This window comes from Liolophura sinensis, chromosome 6, assembly GCF_032854445.1.
Source record: "Liolophura sinensis isolate JHLJ2023 chromosome 6, CUHK_Ljap_v2, whole genome shotgun sequence".
In the NCBI taxonomy this organism is placed as follows: domain Eukaryota; kingdom Metazoa; phylum Mollusca; class Polyplacophora; order Chitonida; family Chitonidae; genus Liolophura; species Liolophura sinensis.
This window is the reverse complement of record NC_088300.1, coordinates 22,227,239-22,243,219: the sequence shown is the minus strand read 5'-3', so window position 1 is coordinate 22,243,219 and position 15,981 is coordinate 22,227,239. Positions and strand designations below refer to the sequence as shown.

The window sequence follows — 15,981 nt, the reverse complement described above, 5'->3', positions numbered from 1 at the left end:
GAAGACGAGCACACACAAGATCTAATCACTCTGTTAATATGGTGACAATTCTATGGGAGACGAACAAGGGATAATCCCAAATTGACGGCAATCACGATACTGAAAACAAGGCATCAGCCTTTTTAAGATCCTGTATTTCCCGTACTCTACAAACGCCAGCATGTAAAACACATGCATTTTTAAGGAAAAACGCAGGATTTCGGACACTTTAGAAGTAGTAATTGATATTTGTGACCTATACCACATACCGTGATGATTGATGTACTTACCGAGTACATAAATTGTCCAATCGTTAAACTCAGCTGGTCGACATCTTCCATGTCGCTTAACTTCAGTGGTTAAATAAAACAGTGGCTTACGGTCGGTATTTTATAAACCCGAACAAAGTCCTCTTTGATAGTGACAAAGCAAAGACTTGTGACGCTGTCCACAGATTATTAGGCTTCCAGATTTACCATTAATACAGCAACCTTTGATTGTACCACGCTGCAATAAACAAAGGCATTATCGTGCCATCCCAAATGACAAAGGAAGTAAGACAACAGTTTAAATAAGACATTCACTGAGGTAACATGACAAGCGGCCCAATTTCACCGGTTATATGTGCCCATCAAACTGTCGCCATTATTGTAGTTTTAGTCTCTGTGATGTAGTCTTAAGTTTACACTGAATAAACTTTAAGTGATCAACCCATATATTTGAAACATTGATAAGTACATTGATACCTTGATCAGTACACTTTACTGAAATCTCGGATGTTTTCACATTTTGAACATTGTCCATACGCTGTTTTGGTTTACATGTCATTAAATTTCATTGTGTATATTTGAAATAAATTGTTCTATCCTAACATTTCAATATGTCTTTATCGATGTGAAATATATGTTTTGAAACTTCTCTCTATTCTTTCGAACGGCCTGCTGGGAAATTATTTCCTGTTAATACAGTTCTGAACTTCTTGGCCTTGCGTATATGTGTTTCCGCATGGTTACTAAGTGGTCAATACTTTATTTATTACCCATGTCTTTTACGTTTAGTGTATACATGTAGTATAGCATAGCCAAATCAGTCCATATGAAGAAAGTAGTGGTCAGAAATGCATGGTATCCGCCCACCAGCAATAAACCTGATGACTGTCAAGTAAGTGAAAATTCATGAGATTGGGATAAAATATCGATCAATAAATCAAGAAAACAAGTTCATTTTTAATAAACATAATATAAAGTTCTTCAAAGAATGAGGAGAATATAAGGTTAAAACTATAAATATATATATATGATCCAAAATAAATATTTTATCCGTCTTGCAAGGCCATACAGCATGTCCTTAATATGATCTGGTAACAAGATGAAGTAAACGGCAAAACAAATTCAGAGTGACTGCCCCTTTGGACTGGTCGACATCCTTAATATGACTAGTCATGTCACCAAATCAGTAGAGGAGTTCGCTCTTTTGTCGCTAAAGGAATAAAACGTGTTTCCGTATCTTGTCACGAATGCTACGCAACGTTTAATGACATTAATGTATCTGTCACCTGTGTCACGGTTTTCCGAAAAAAAATAATTGCGATGCACTCTTGGCCTATATATCTATTATATTTTTGACGTGAACCGACTCTGCATCAAGTTGCAAGAATATTTTTTTTTAATGATTCTTCACCATCGCAAGATATGACACAAATAAACTATTTCTTTTACCTTGCAACAGTGCCTAGCAAAGTATTGTCCATTCTTTGGAACTCCACGTATGCATTGAGTGCAACGTAATGGGTGAATTTTGTACATTTAGCAGAGCTTTGCGCCCGCGGAGTGCCTTCTAATGTTTACAGTGTTAACTTATTGGTCATATTACTTTAAACTTAATGTCCAAGATTTCAGAAGCCTTTATTGTTTGGAATTAATGTTTGGAATATATATATATATATATATATATATATATATATATATATATATATATATATATATATATATATATATATATATATATATATATATATTGATGAGTATAAAAGTTCTGAGTAACTAGCCCAAGCGGTGTGCGGCTAACCTCCGTCTGAATGTAAAACCTAATATAATGTTAAACATTTTGTGGCGGTTTAATAGTACTCGGTCTGGTGTCTACCACAACTGTAGAACAGCGTCATCTAATACGAGGAAAATAGAGATGAGCACACAGGCTGCTGACATTTGTACAACCGTGTCTATATGAGAAAAAGCCTCTGGATTTCCCTGGCCTTCTCATGTCACCAACAGACATATTGGGTGTACGGAGAATTGAGGGATCACGTGGGACGGCTAGGTAATCGGATTATAACGACTTTAAAGCTCGTTTATAAATTATAAAATCATTTGCAGTCATAGCCACGGGCAAACCTCATGTTCAAGCAGATGATATATGATATTCTCCACCTGTTTACAACTGTTACACCAACCCTGAAATGCTACATGTAATTTAATGAGGATTATGTAGTCTACGCGGATGACACGTCTTGTCTCCGTGATAAGGTCGTCTGTGGAATTCCTACCTGATGTATACGCCCCCTAGATAAGACACTCGTTGTAAATGTGTGTCTATCATTCCGCTCCGACAGCAGGGTCGGACACTTTCCTCGTTCATCTGGTGCTCTGGTTTGTCACAGTCTAACTTTTCGTCGTGTACAGAGATGGATAGCGTGCGATGGATGGTTTTTGTCACCACTCTATTAGCCTCTTGCAGTAAGTAAAGTTCCATATATTACAGATTTGATGTGATGGTATTTTAAATAACTTTTATAGTAACACATATAGTAAAATATATGGTAGGCCTACTATATATAATCCCCTTATCATACTTATGCTGAATATCATACCCACATACACTTGAACTTGAGAAATTAAGCGGTTTTTCGTTGGGCTGATCAACATGAGATTAATGAATACCGATTAGTTTGAGTGTCTTTAGAACTGCTTACGTTTTCATCCATACATTCATGAACATGTAGAGTATATCTTATATTTTGTGTATATTTTAAATTTCACGCTCTCAAGACAGCAGTCTTTACACAAATTACGTGTCTAATCTTGAATTTCTGGTGGTTATTTATGATTTTCTGAGACAGTATGACAATGGAAGTCACTTTTCTCTTGCTATCCGATTGCAAATAGGTCTGGCAGTTATGTGTATCTTACAAATTGATGCAGGTGAATGAGAAAGAAATAAATGACTACATAAATTGCAATAAAACATGCCCAAGAATCTGTGTGCTGTTGAGGTGATCTCTAAACTGACTCAGTCCCAGTGTATATTGTTCATATTATGGTTGTTCTAGGATTTTCCTTCTTTGTCTATCTTTACGCCTGATCCTCACCCAACAGGGAATACAAACATAGGTTAGATGTAGGATATCACATGGTTAGCTATTCAGTTTGGTCTATTTATTGAAAACAACTTTTATTTGAAGCTGACATAGAGATTATTACAGTACAGATTATTTGCCGTGTTTATTAGCTTCCATCAGCATGTTTTTTTTGTTTTTTTTATTTGTTTCGGTTTACTTTGCTTTAATCAATCAATTTTATTATTGCAGATGTCTGTGAAGGGGGTTACAAACAGTGGACAGCAAACACAAACTTTGCCAGTGACAAAAATTGGGACACTGGACACGCGCCGTGCGGTCCTGTGTCTGTGAGAATACCGGAACTGGCACCCCAGATTTATGTTCAACTTGATACAACTATTAAGGAGTTGGTGAGTCTTCTACCATCTCACTGAGAATTTGGTTTCATATAAGCCGAGATAGGAATAATTTTGTTTAACACCAATATTCCCAGTACGTATGATGGGTGTGACTTAAACCAATCAAACAGCCCAACCAGAGATTCCCTGTACATCGATCAATTCTCTGCTGCTAAACTGGCATTTACGCTGGTCGCTAATGACGTCACTGTTCTGTAATTGAATACGTTATCACAGGTCTCAATATGTGCCTGAACACAATGGGTGAACTGAGCGTATTTGAAACATATTACATCGTTGTAAACGTTGAATTTAGAATGTAATCTTAAGTTCACCAGCGTCAACTATGTCAATTTGAGAAAATGTTGACGGTTCAGTTCAGTTCAGCTCTGTATTGAAATCTCCCAGGCAAAGATACAATTTATCACTAGGGTGATAAAACTCGGGCGACCAGTTATAACGTTAAACAACGAAGATAAACTGTTTGTATTTGTAATTCCTGTTTGTGATTTACTGTACATGTATTGTAATACTAAACAGCCAAAGAAATAAGACTATAGAAGCAGAGATTCTTTGATACAGGTCATTTTTTCTGTTTATTAACTTACTTTTTGTGTCTTTCTGACAGATCCTTCCAAACCACGTCGAGTTGATCCTTGGTGATGGTTTAAATCTGGTTTTTAGTGAACAAACGCCGACAAATTGCCAAAACCCATCAACTGGAGGTAAAACATAAATGTAGTTAGCTTGGCCTTATAGTCAGACATATGATGCATGTCCCAGCTGGTCTTGTACACGTAATATTCGTGCTCAATTGATGGTTTACCAAAGTAGCGCCACCAAGTCGTAAGGCCTTAATTTGAATTTAGAGAAATGTATTTTTGTGACCCTTCCTTTGAATTCTGCGAGCCAAAGGCGTTTGTGTAAATGTCACCTGTGCACAAAACATTATGCTCAGTAAACCTTTCCCTCTGTAACCTGCTCCTATTTTTTCTGCGCAGTTTAAAGTGCAAGTCCAGTTCCAAGAGTGACTAGGCTAAATTTTTAAACTTGTACGAAATGCAGCAAAAAAAAAAGAGTTATTCAAAAGGTAAATCAATGAACTACACTGGGAAAGTCAATCCAGACACCCTTGATAATTAATTATTATTTTACTATGGCGCCTTTTAAAGCTCAAAGGCTACGACACGGCTTTAGATTCCGTACCTCATGCATGTAAGTCAACATATACCTCACGAAGCCACAAACACTCACATTTATTGTGTTTTTTTAGAGAGAATTATTGATATTACACAATGTTGGCCTGTAAGCCACCGTTTCGTAGTTTAAAACTACACAAAACCACATAATTGACTATGTACTATGTTAATGTATGCTTTGCCCACTTGTGGAATAACTAGTCTGCGAGATATACGATTGGGGTATCAGCAAACGCTTAGATATGATTCCTTCAACTTTTCAGCTTTTCCACTTCTACGTTCTCAAAAAAAATTTCAAAAAAGTTCGATCTGGAAGTATTTTTAGAGTGCATGGAAATTTCAGTATCTATAAAAATGGAGCTTGTTTTCTTTTGAGCCTGTTTTACGGTTACGTAAGTATTAATACCGATATGGCTAAGGTTGAAACAAGGAAATGTACAGATTTCCCTGGTGACACGTACTTACACGTAGAAAAGCTTTGAATAATGTGTTAGCCATAATAAAATCATGTATCATAGCTGTATGTCCGCGTTACCCGTGTTGTGTCGTATACAGCCAAACAGGGGGGCGTATCCTCGTGTGCTCAGTATTCAGCGCACGCATTAGCGGGATTGCCTTACACTGTTTACAAATACTCGGTGTAAAATCCACCTCTCTATGATCTGTTTGGATATCTGACCCCATGGTTACAGTACAGGAATACAGTCCGTCCCATCACCGTTAGTTTGTAATCAGGCTTTTATGGTTTTATGATCACAAGGTCTGTCAGCAGCCAACGGATGATCGTGGGTTTCCTTTGAGCTCTGTAAAATTCTTGAGTACGGCGTTAAAACACCACTCAGATAAATAAAATAAATAAAATATTTATGCCTTCAACTATTTAAAAGGTGTCTTATGCAGTTTCAAGAATATTTCATTTGATTAGAACTTTAACCTGTGTTCAAAACATATTTCACTATTTCACTGGTGTTTTAAAGGTATAGACACAGGGTAAAATGGATAAAAAAAGAAGGAAAAGAAAAAAACAGAATCTACACTCTCTTTAACTTAACAGTACAGAGGTGGCGTTAATCTATCAAGAAATTAATGTATGTTTTATAGTTACATTTTCGGTGCATTAAAACTCACGTTTAACACTTAACGTTTTGTTACCTGGCGTGTTAAAGGTGTCGGAAAATTAAATAAAGTATTTAGAATTTATTTTCTTAATCTCATTGTGGTGATAATCAAGTTTCGTCAAAATTGCACAAAAAATAAATAATTTACATCTTATAAACGTGAGTCACAAACTATAGTTAGACCCATTTTCATAGACATAATTTTGAACGTCGAGTAATTTAGATGTATAATTCAAGCATTCACCCTAAAGAGATTTGTCAGGCAACTCAGAAAGTGCGCCGATATTAACCCCCAAGTTCAGGCTGTTCGTAATCCGCTCTCACATAAGTGAAATATTTTTAAGACAGTGAACACTAACCGCATAAGTAAATAATTAGCCAAAGTAAAACAATAATAAGTTATGTATAGGTTTATACAAAATGTTCATGTATAAACGCGCAGATTTTACTTTATTTGTTTTTACTATTTAGATGTAAACTTCATAGCGACATCCCCAGAGCCATGGTTCAATCCGGATAACTGGTGTCCCAAAGATTCGTTGGGAGGCGAATGTAGCGGCACTGCTCTTCTAGACACAGAACAAGTCCCGTGTAAATCCGATGACGTCATATTTCCCGACACGAGCTCGTATTACGTCAATCTTGACAGTGGTTATGACATCACCGTTGGAAGCCTACAAATGTCTGGTTCGGTAAGGCAGCATTGCAGTATAGCTACAGAAACATCTTAGTCCGTCTGAAGACATATCCTTGTTATTGATCTGTCTTTGATCTGTACGTTGTGAAGTCGCGCCAAACAAACAAACATAAATTGCCAAGAGATGCGATGTCCTGCAAATCTATGTCGCCTTGCACCCAGGCCCCTTATTAAGTGAATGGCCCGCGTCAAATTGATTCAGAACCGATTCTGATTGGCTGGAGTGGAGGCAAGTCCAGGTTATGCCTAACCTAAGCTGAATTTTAGATATGGCAGCTTTATTCAAGCGTGACCTGAATCAACCCAGGAAACCCTTTGTCCACTGTCAGCCAATCAGTGTCGATTGTGTGTATGTATCTAACCGACCGACAGACCAACAGACAGACAGAACGACTTACAGAGCGGCTGGTCGCAGCTAAAAATCTGGACATACGCCAATATTGTACTAGGTATTCAATACTTCTTCTCATTAAGCCATGAAAATTATGATTTGTGCGGATTTAATAACAAAAAAAAAACAAAAAAAAATCGCATACAGGCCTTTGTCAGTATTACTGAACTTTCATTAACCGAAGTGACATGAATGAATGGTTCCAGGATCTAGGTTAGATCGAGCTTAGAACGATGTTGCATTCTCATTTTTTTTGGATTATCTTTGACCCGATACTAAGATGAATGTAATTTAAATTATTTAGTTATTTTAGTTCTCTATATCTTGCTGTTGTGAAATCACGTTTCTGTATAAATGTTGACAAGATTTTTAACTAACCACGGTAAAAGCATTTCGATCTTTGTCCATTTTCCATACGTGTTCCATTTAAATAAATTAATGGTTTTATTCTTCACATCCCGTTGCCGTAATTAAGACTCCCAATCATCATCATCCATGCCATTAGAAGGACAGATAGGCATCAAACGCTGACTATGATAAGACTGTCCACAGATCCATTGAAGAATGTCATGCATACTGTTATCTCTGCGTTATAACCTTAACGTATGTTTCTGGTTTGTTTTCAGAGTTACACCACTCAATCTTTCAAAAGTTTTCTGGCCACTGACATCGGCACACGAACTTTCCCCCCGCCCTCAGGCAAGGCTCAATCCTCCCTCACAGTTCTTGGCACAGCGCAGAAGTGTAATGATGTCACAGGCTGCGCATGCGGCAACGATGATAAAAAGGTAAAAAGGTGACTAAAATGTTGCAAAGTCTGACCTGCATGGCTCAAGTATTTTAACGGAGTTCAAAATAAGGACATGTTTTTATATCATCGGGAAGAAGGAAAATAAAAACGACCAGCTTTTGTATCGACTCCACCATCTTTGTATCTACTCCCCCATCTTTGTATCGACTCCACCATCTTTGTATCTGCTCCACCATCTTTCATACACGGCTTTATAAAAACAATGTCTTGCGGGTATATGATGTTTAAAGCAGGGGTCCATCTTAAGAAATGTATGTCTATTATAGTGTTTCGCATGAACTAAATATGGAATGGATTATACCTGTACCGGTATTTCGTTCTTTTTCTACAGATCAGTGACAAGATTTGTGGGTATAAATCGTCAAGTTGTGCTCGGCCCTTCTGTGAGAAACCCTTGCGTCCGGTCGGATCATGCTGCGATATATGTGGTACGTAGTGTACATTTACACCTAAAAAAACCCAAAAAGAAAAGAATAATTACCGGTGTGATCAAAAAGGAAATGTAGTAAATTTAACCCAAGGAATGTTTTGCACGCTACATGACCTTGAAGAGAAGACTATTAAACTGCCTTCGACTATTGCATTCAAGCATTCTTTCTTTTGATGAGTCGTGGGCTAATTTCAGAAATACTTGCTATTTTTTCTTATCGTTCAGGCGCCATTTTGGAGATGTCGTACGGCACGGGATTCAGATTTACATTCTTGCGGGATTCGATGAAGTCCAGCTTTATTACTGGAAAGGCATGTAAAAGACAACAATACTGACATTTGTACAAAACACAGTTTTAATCAATCCTTAACACCTTAATATCAAGCATATGCTTTACGGTAAAACGACAGGCGTGTTAAGAATCCGGCTTTTGAATCCATTTTGAATTATTAATTCACCAAACGTTTTGGTAACCTTTTTAAGCAAATCTTTTAAGCAACCTGTCTTTGGTTATATTTGTGTATACATGGTACTAAGTCACTGTTATGTCTTTATTTCTGTAACACATATCCGTGCCAGGACATGGCTCAAACATTGACAACCTGTTGTGAAGTAATTCTCATTTATTCTCTCTTTAACAAATCCACATTTTCAAATCTTTACACAGCCCAATGGTGAGAGCGTAAGTTACATCATGTCAAAGCGAGGAGATGATAAAATACAGATGGTTCTCAGCGACACGGCTGGAAACAACAGTTTACCGTTCGCCAATGCAATTAAAAAGGCTATCGATGACGGTGGGTTATTAGCATGCAGCGTAAATATATTCGAGACCAAACACGTCTCTGATTGTATCCACGTTGGTTTACGGGCAAGGCACCATCAACAAGGCCAAATTATAACGTATTAAACGTTAAATTAGAGGACTATAGCATCTCAAATTTAACAAATCGCTATATGTTGAGCCATTAAGACTGGGATGTTAAATTCAGTCAAATATAGTTTTCTGGAATTCTACTTTGGATGTTGTTAATTATGTTAATTTAATTATGCCTTAAACAATAGTGCTATAGGAGGCGTGAAATTCGCTACTATTTAAGCATTTACATGAACAGTTATAATATCTGTATAATATAACTAATTCTAACTGAGGTAAATTCACACGAGGCCGTATTTTTTTGGTTACTTGTGACCATATCACACCGTAGTCAATGCTCTGATTTTGTTCTCTATACCGTAAGTTTTTTTATGACGGTCGCCAGCATTATGAGGGGAGAAAACCTGGCAGAGCCCGGGGGGAAACCGACGACCATCCGCTCGTTGCTAACAGACCTTCCCAAGTATGGACGGGAAAGAAGCCAGAGAGGTGGAGCTCAAAGTGATCGCATTGGTGAGGGACTAACCCCCTCAGCCACCACGTCCCTCTGTGACCATTTAAGAGTTACTGAATATATACGTGGTTGGTTTACATCTTTCAGACATATCCAACGGTGGCGTGAAGTATGGTATAACCAGTATCAGTCTGCAGGTGTCACACGGTGCCTTCAAACCTCCACAAGCGCATACAGGTATGAAAACATCAACATCGTACATCACTGTACGACATCACTTGTAATGACATAGTGCTGTGAAATGTTAGATAACCGTGCAGTACAAGTCTGTAATACGGTACCCTCAAACAACCAAAGTCCCGCACAGGTATGAAAACATCAACATCGTACATCACTGTACGACATCACTTGTAATGACATAGTGCTGTGAAATGTTAGATAACCGTGCAGTACAAGTCTGTAATACGGTACCCTCAAACAACCACAGTCCCGCACAGGTATGAAAACATCAACATCGTACATGCAGTACATGTCTGTAATACGGTACCCTCAAACAACCAAAGTCCCGCACAGGTATGAAAACATCAACATCGTACATCACTGTACGACATCACTTGTAATGACATAGTGCTGTGAAATGTTAGATAACCGTGCAGTACAAGTCTGTAATACGGTACCCTCAAACAACCACAGCCCCGCACAGGTATGAAAACATCCCTATACCTGTATATCTCCATACCACTCTCAAGTTTTGTGAAGTATGAGATAACCAGTGTCGATTACAGGTTCATTCCATCCGCTTTAATGCACTTTCAAATGACAACATCAGCATCCCACATTAGTATGTCTATATACTACGACTTCCGACATCCTAGCAAAACAACAACGACATTACCGATGAGTGCCATGCCGCCGTGTATACACACGGCCATGCATGGTGTATCAACCAGGCACGTTATATACATATATACAACGTTAACACATTTTGTTCATTTCCTGTAAAAAAATACAAAAAAGTGTTCTTTTTTTAAATTTTGCTTGGAAAGCCTAAACTTGACATATTGGCTTAGTGAGGTTACGCACGAATGAAGCCTAACCTCAATATTTGTCTACTTTTAGGAAGTCCCCTGGAAGGAGGACAGATAGCAGGCATTGTCATCGGGCTCCTTGTTGTCGTCGCCATCGTCCTCGTCATTGCTTTCTTTGTCTATCGCCGGAGAACAAGGTAATTCCCCTGAAATATATCATACAAGACCACAGGCGGTGTATGCTAAAATACGCCATATACACATGTAGATGCACATTTACTCCGCTCCACGTCATATGTAACAAAGGTGAATTTTAGCCAAGGATTTCTCACAGGAAACCATTTCATCTTCTCATTTGATATGACTTTTTTCAAATATTCACCGAGTCTCCTTCGTCATTCTCACACGCTTCATACCAGACTCTCTATGTTATCACATTTAGCAATTGTTTTTAGACTTGTCAATTACCTATCACGTTAGCCCTGTGTACGAGTAGTTACATGAGTTTTGTGAAACGCCTCGATTTTACAAAGCCATTTCTGACTTAAAGGATAAATGAAAAGTTACAATAAAAGAAAGAAAATGGTTTTAAGAGAAATGAAGAAAGATATGCCCAAAAAATTTCCTTCTTTAAAGAATATATTAGACTTCTTAATAACCCCTCCATTTTATGCATATTTTCCGTCAAACGCCGGAAATATTCGGAAATGACGTCATCAGTGAACATATACTGGGAACTCACGACAAGCTTAGGGCGCCCAATTCGGGCTCTTCCCACAACAAAGTTATTTTGACAGCTATCACCGTTGATGTCACCACAGCAGGGTCCTTATTATCCGGATTGACCTTTCGGGCCTTAGGGAAACTGTAGTTTAAAGCAATTCTTGCGCCGCAAGAGAAAGCTGATAAACTTTTTTGCATTTTTTTAATGTCGTAATCTAGATAATAAGAAATCCTTTAAGTCAAAATCTAAAAGTCGTCGCAGATTAGATTTAGAGACTAAAAGTTTCAATTTGGACACTTTTGTGTTTTGGTAACATTTAAGAAGTGGTCAAAATTTGGATTCACAGGGCCCAAAAGTAAGCTATACATTTTTATCTGCATTTCCAAATTTTAACTTTTGTTAGAAATGGCTGTGTGGAAGTGGCCCCAGTCGTTATGTATGAATGCGCACATGACACCATCGTCATAGCCTTTCTGTCTTACTGTAAAGTGTGTGTATGATACATGATTTAAAAGGCAACTAGGGAAAAGTCATTCATCCAAAATAAATTGCAAAGTGTACGGTAGAAACTTGGCAAACACTCTGCATGTAGGCCTGCTGTATGCACACTTTGAGTGAGAAAACTTCATGGAGTCATAACCTTTTCCATCTCCCTCCAGCTCGCTGGCGTTTGGGGGTGTGAATGGTTTCGACGTCTCAGCTATAACAAAGCTGCCATCCACTATTAGAGATAAGGTCAGGAAGTTTCGCCAGGCTCGGTCTGATGTTGTCCCTTCCATGCGATTCAGCGATATATCCTCTGAGCATGTGCAGGGGATAGATAACCCAATGTACGGTACCGGGCAGGTATGTAGCACTTTGTCTCATAACAACTTGCGCTCAGGTCTTTGTTCAGTCTCCCTGCTTGTGAACAGTGCTTTGTTCAGTCTCTCTAAAGTCATACTCTTGCATGCTTGGTGTCACGTCTCAAGCTTGCATTGTGAAAATTTTTCATAAACATTCGTAACAGTGCATATAATAAACTTTCACGTAAAATACGTTTCTTCTTTTGATATACAGACAAGTTCAGAAAAAGTTGGGGGGTACTAAAATAAAAATTGCAGTTAGATTTGTGAGATGTTTTAACGTGACATGTCTTGTCTCAAGACGAACGGAAATAATGCTTGAAGGTAAAGAAAAGCAATTGTCACCTTGGAGAAATTTGTTTCACTTGTGCTTAATTTACTGCTCAAGAAAGCGTGCGTTGGCATGTGCTTGTTTTCCATCAGCATCAGCGTAAACATTGCGAGTTATGCTTCACGGGCAGTAACTCCATGCCTTGAAGGCGATTTTAAGGCTACATAGTGGGTTCCGTTGTCTTACTTGTCGACTCGTCATTTACTGAGGGATAATTGTGAACATGGACATATCATTTACATGGAATAGCCTACTCGACATTTCGAGTAGGACCTATGTATTTATCCTGCATGCGTTCTCTGATTATAGTACTTATTATACTTTATCCGTTTCTGTTGCTTTATCCCTGGCATTATTTACACGTTTTTCTTGTCTGGGTATGCCCTCTGATCACAAGTTTTATTTTTAAGGATGTGTTATCTCAGGGTACATGTTACCTGATCACTGTTTTTTTTTTCAATGTTTTGACTTTTACCTGGAGAATGTTCCCTGCTCACCTGTTTTCTTTGTGGTTAACTCTTGTATGGAGTATGTTCCCTGATCAACTGTTTTCTTTATAGTTAACTCTTGTCTGGAGTATGTTCCCTGCTGACCTGTTTTTTATGTTTAAATCTTACCTGGAGCATGTTCCCTGATCACCTGTTTTCTTTGTGGTTAACTCTTACCTGGAGTATGCTCCTTTATCACCTGTTCTTTGTGGTTAAGTCTTAGATGGAGTATGTTCCCTGATCACCTGTTTTCTTTGTGGTTAACTGTTGTATGGAGTATGTTTCCTAATCACCTGTTTTCTTTATGGTTAACTGTTGTATCAAGTATGTTCCTTTATCACCTGTTTTCTTTGTGGTTAACTGTTGTATGGAGTATGTTCCCTGATCACCTGTTTTCTTTGTGGTTATCTGTTGTATGGAGAATGTTCCCTGATCATCTGTTTTCTTTGTGGTTAACTGTTGTATGGAGTATGTTCCCTCATCACCTGTTTTCTTTGTGGTTAACTGTTGTATGGAGTATGTTCCTTTATCACCTGTTGTATTTATGTTTAACTCTTACCTGGATTATGCTCCTTTATCAACTGTTTTTTTTGTGGTTAACTCTTACCTGGAGTGTGTTTCCTGATCACCTGTTTTCTTTATGGTTAACTCTTGTATGAAGTATGTTTCATGATTCCCTAATGTATTCATTTTATCTCTTACCTGGATTATGCTCCTTTATCTACTGTTTTCTTTGTAGTTAACTGTTGTATGGAGTATGTTCCTTGATCACCTGTTTTCTTTATGGTTAACTCTTTTATGAAGTATGTTTCATGATTCCCTAATGTATTCATTTTATCTCTTACCTGGATTATGCTCCTTTATCAACTGTTTTTTGTGGTTAACTCCTACCTGGAGTGTGTTTCCTGATCACCTGTTTTCTTTATGGTTAACTGTTGTATGAAGTATGTTTCATGATTCCCTAATGTATTCATTTTATCTCTTACCTGGAGTGTGCTCCTTTATCACCTGTTTTTTTGTGGCTAACTCTTACCTGGAGTATGTTCTCTGCTCACGTCTTTTCTTTATGTTTAACTCTTACCTGGAGAATATTCCCTGATCACCTGTTTTCCTTATGTTTAACTTTTGTCTCGGGTATGCTCCTTGATCGGTGGTTTTCTTTACATATTTTCCGTTACCTGGAATATGTTTCTTGATTACAGGTTGGCACGGTGGTGGAGATGCCTCGGATCCAGTCCTATGATGAAACGGACCAACCCAGTGTGCCGTCAGGAGATAAGGGCTTTGACAACCCTCTCTATGACTCAGTCCAAGTATGTTAACTTTAGTAGCCTGTGTGGATTTGATGGATTGGAGTTAGAACTGAATTATTTCTTTCAACCCTCTTTCTCAACTCTCAAGAAAATAACAAATTAATTTTCTTTTTTAGGACTTCCGCATTTTCCTGAGACCACCACTATGTTTTGGGGGCATTAAACGAAAAATTATGAGAACATGTTTTGCTTTTGATGCCTTGAAATGTAGCACTGTGATTTTCATTGACTAATTTTTGATAGTACCAAAGCTATTTTGTGTATGTTTTTTGTCAGCATGGAAACGAAAGCAGTTCATTACAAAGTGTTTATATATGCATTGAATTTGTGATACCCCTTTTTATGCATTTGTGCGTGTCTCTTTGTGGACAAGCTTTCGTTCTATCCTTATTCATAGTTGCGAACTTTATCAGTTCGTCCTCAAAGGAAACCGCCAATGCGGTCACTGAGTTTCAAGTCAAGCTCATGCTGGCTTCCTCTCCTACCTTAAGTGGGAATGTCTGCAGCAACCTGCGGATGGTCGTGGGTTTCCGCCGGGCTCTGCTCGGTTTCCTCACACCAAAATGCTGGTCGCCGTCGTATAAGTGAAATATTCTTGAATACGGCGTAAAACACCAATCACATAAATAAATAAAATCAAAGGAAACCGCATGAAATTATACGAATCTGTGTTGTACTTTTCAGGAGTCCGCATTTTTCGCCGATCCATCTATTCACATTAACCCAACGTTCTCGACCGAGGGCCTGGATCAGGACAACATGTAAGAGTCAGCCGGCAGTGAGATGTGGACATCCAAGGAGCGGCAGGCTATACTTAAAATATATGGCGTTTGCGGAAAAAAATACACAAGTAGAGCTTTCTGTATCTGTGATATTATATTATGATATTGTTCACTGGACGTACACACTGTTAGGATTTAAAATTTAGATAAAATTGAATTAAATTTTGGAAATCTTGTATTTAGGTAGAAACATACTCCATTAGCATATGGAAAGGTATGGTTTATACACACATTATCTAACAAATAAATTTGGGAATATTTGTAATGAGGATGATCAAAACCAGACATTCACGTCATGTGAGACAATGAGAATGATCAAAAAACTAGACATTCACTTTAACTGTAAAACAATGGCACAGGTTGCTTATTATGGGTTATGTTTATGGGAAATGAAAGCCTTTGGGCATGCTTTAAAAAATCGGTACGATGGGGGACATAATGCTCGTGGCGGAGACTGGAAATTAAGCTTAATTTTAAGTGTTGTATACCCTTCACAATGTGTTGCTTGTATTTCCCTCTTGTATTTCAAAATTTAATAAACCATTGCCCCAGCAAAGTTTATTTTTTTACTTTTCATCGGTGGTTATTAAAATCGGTAACATCTTTCTGTGTATATAAAGATGTAACTTACACCTTAGTGGACATATAGTACGGTAAAAATACTCACAGGCCAGTTAGTTAAAAGTATATTAGATGTTAACCGTGAGTTAGTCAGACAATCAGCTGACCTCTTTGTTATATGAACGAGGTATTTGTAAAGACATTTCAGGTGGCCATGT

At 37.9% G+C, this 15,981-nt stretch overlaps 1 protein-coding gene across 1 annotated transcript; it reads left to right on the top strand.

Annotated features, from left to right (window-relative positions):
* The first annotated feature begins 2,214 nt into the window (after positions 1-2,214).
* Positions 2,215-15,749, top strand: LOC135468481 (protein amnionless-like). The gene is made up of 13 exons (XM_064746762.1): positions 2,215-2,714; positions 3,566-3,726; positions 4,343-4,439; positions 6,503-6,723; positions 7,746-7,907; positions 8,262-8,358; positions 8,586-8,671; positions 9,028-9,157; positions 9,839-9,928; positions 10,811-10,916; positions 12,103-12,289; positions 14,310-14,420; positions 15,105-15,749. The coding sequence occupies exons 1-13, from the start codon at positions 2,663-2,665 to the stop codon at positions 15,183-15,185; spliced, it is 1,581 nt and encodes a 526-aa protein (XP_064602832.1). The 5' UTR covers positions 2,215-2,662; the 3' UTR covers positions 15,186-15,749.
* Positions 15,750-15,981: the final 232 nt, after the last annotated feature.

What these genes read in the sequence shown, in the direction of transcription:
- LOC135468481 (XM_064746762.1), top strand. Translation starts at nt 2,663, where the DNA reads ATGGATAGCGTGCGATGGATGGTTTTTGTCACCACTCTATTAGCCTCT. An exon ending in ATCATGCTGCGATATATGTG is followed by an intron (nt 8,359 to 8,585) that starts GTACGTAGTGTA and finishes CTTATCGTTCAG; the next exon opens with GCGCCATTTTGGAGATGTCG. An exon ending in CAATGTACGGTACCGGGCAG is followed by an intron (nt 12,290 to 14,309) that starts GTATGTAGCACT and finishes TCTTGATTACAG; the next exon opens with GTTGGCACGGTGGTGGAGAT.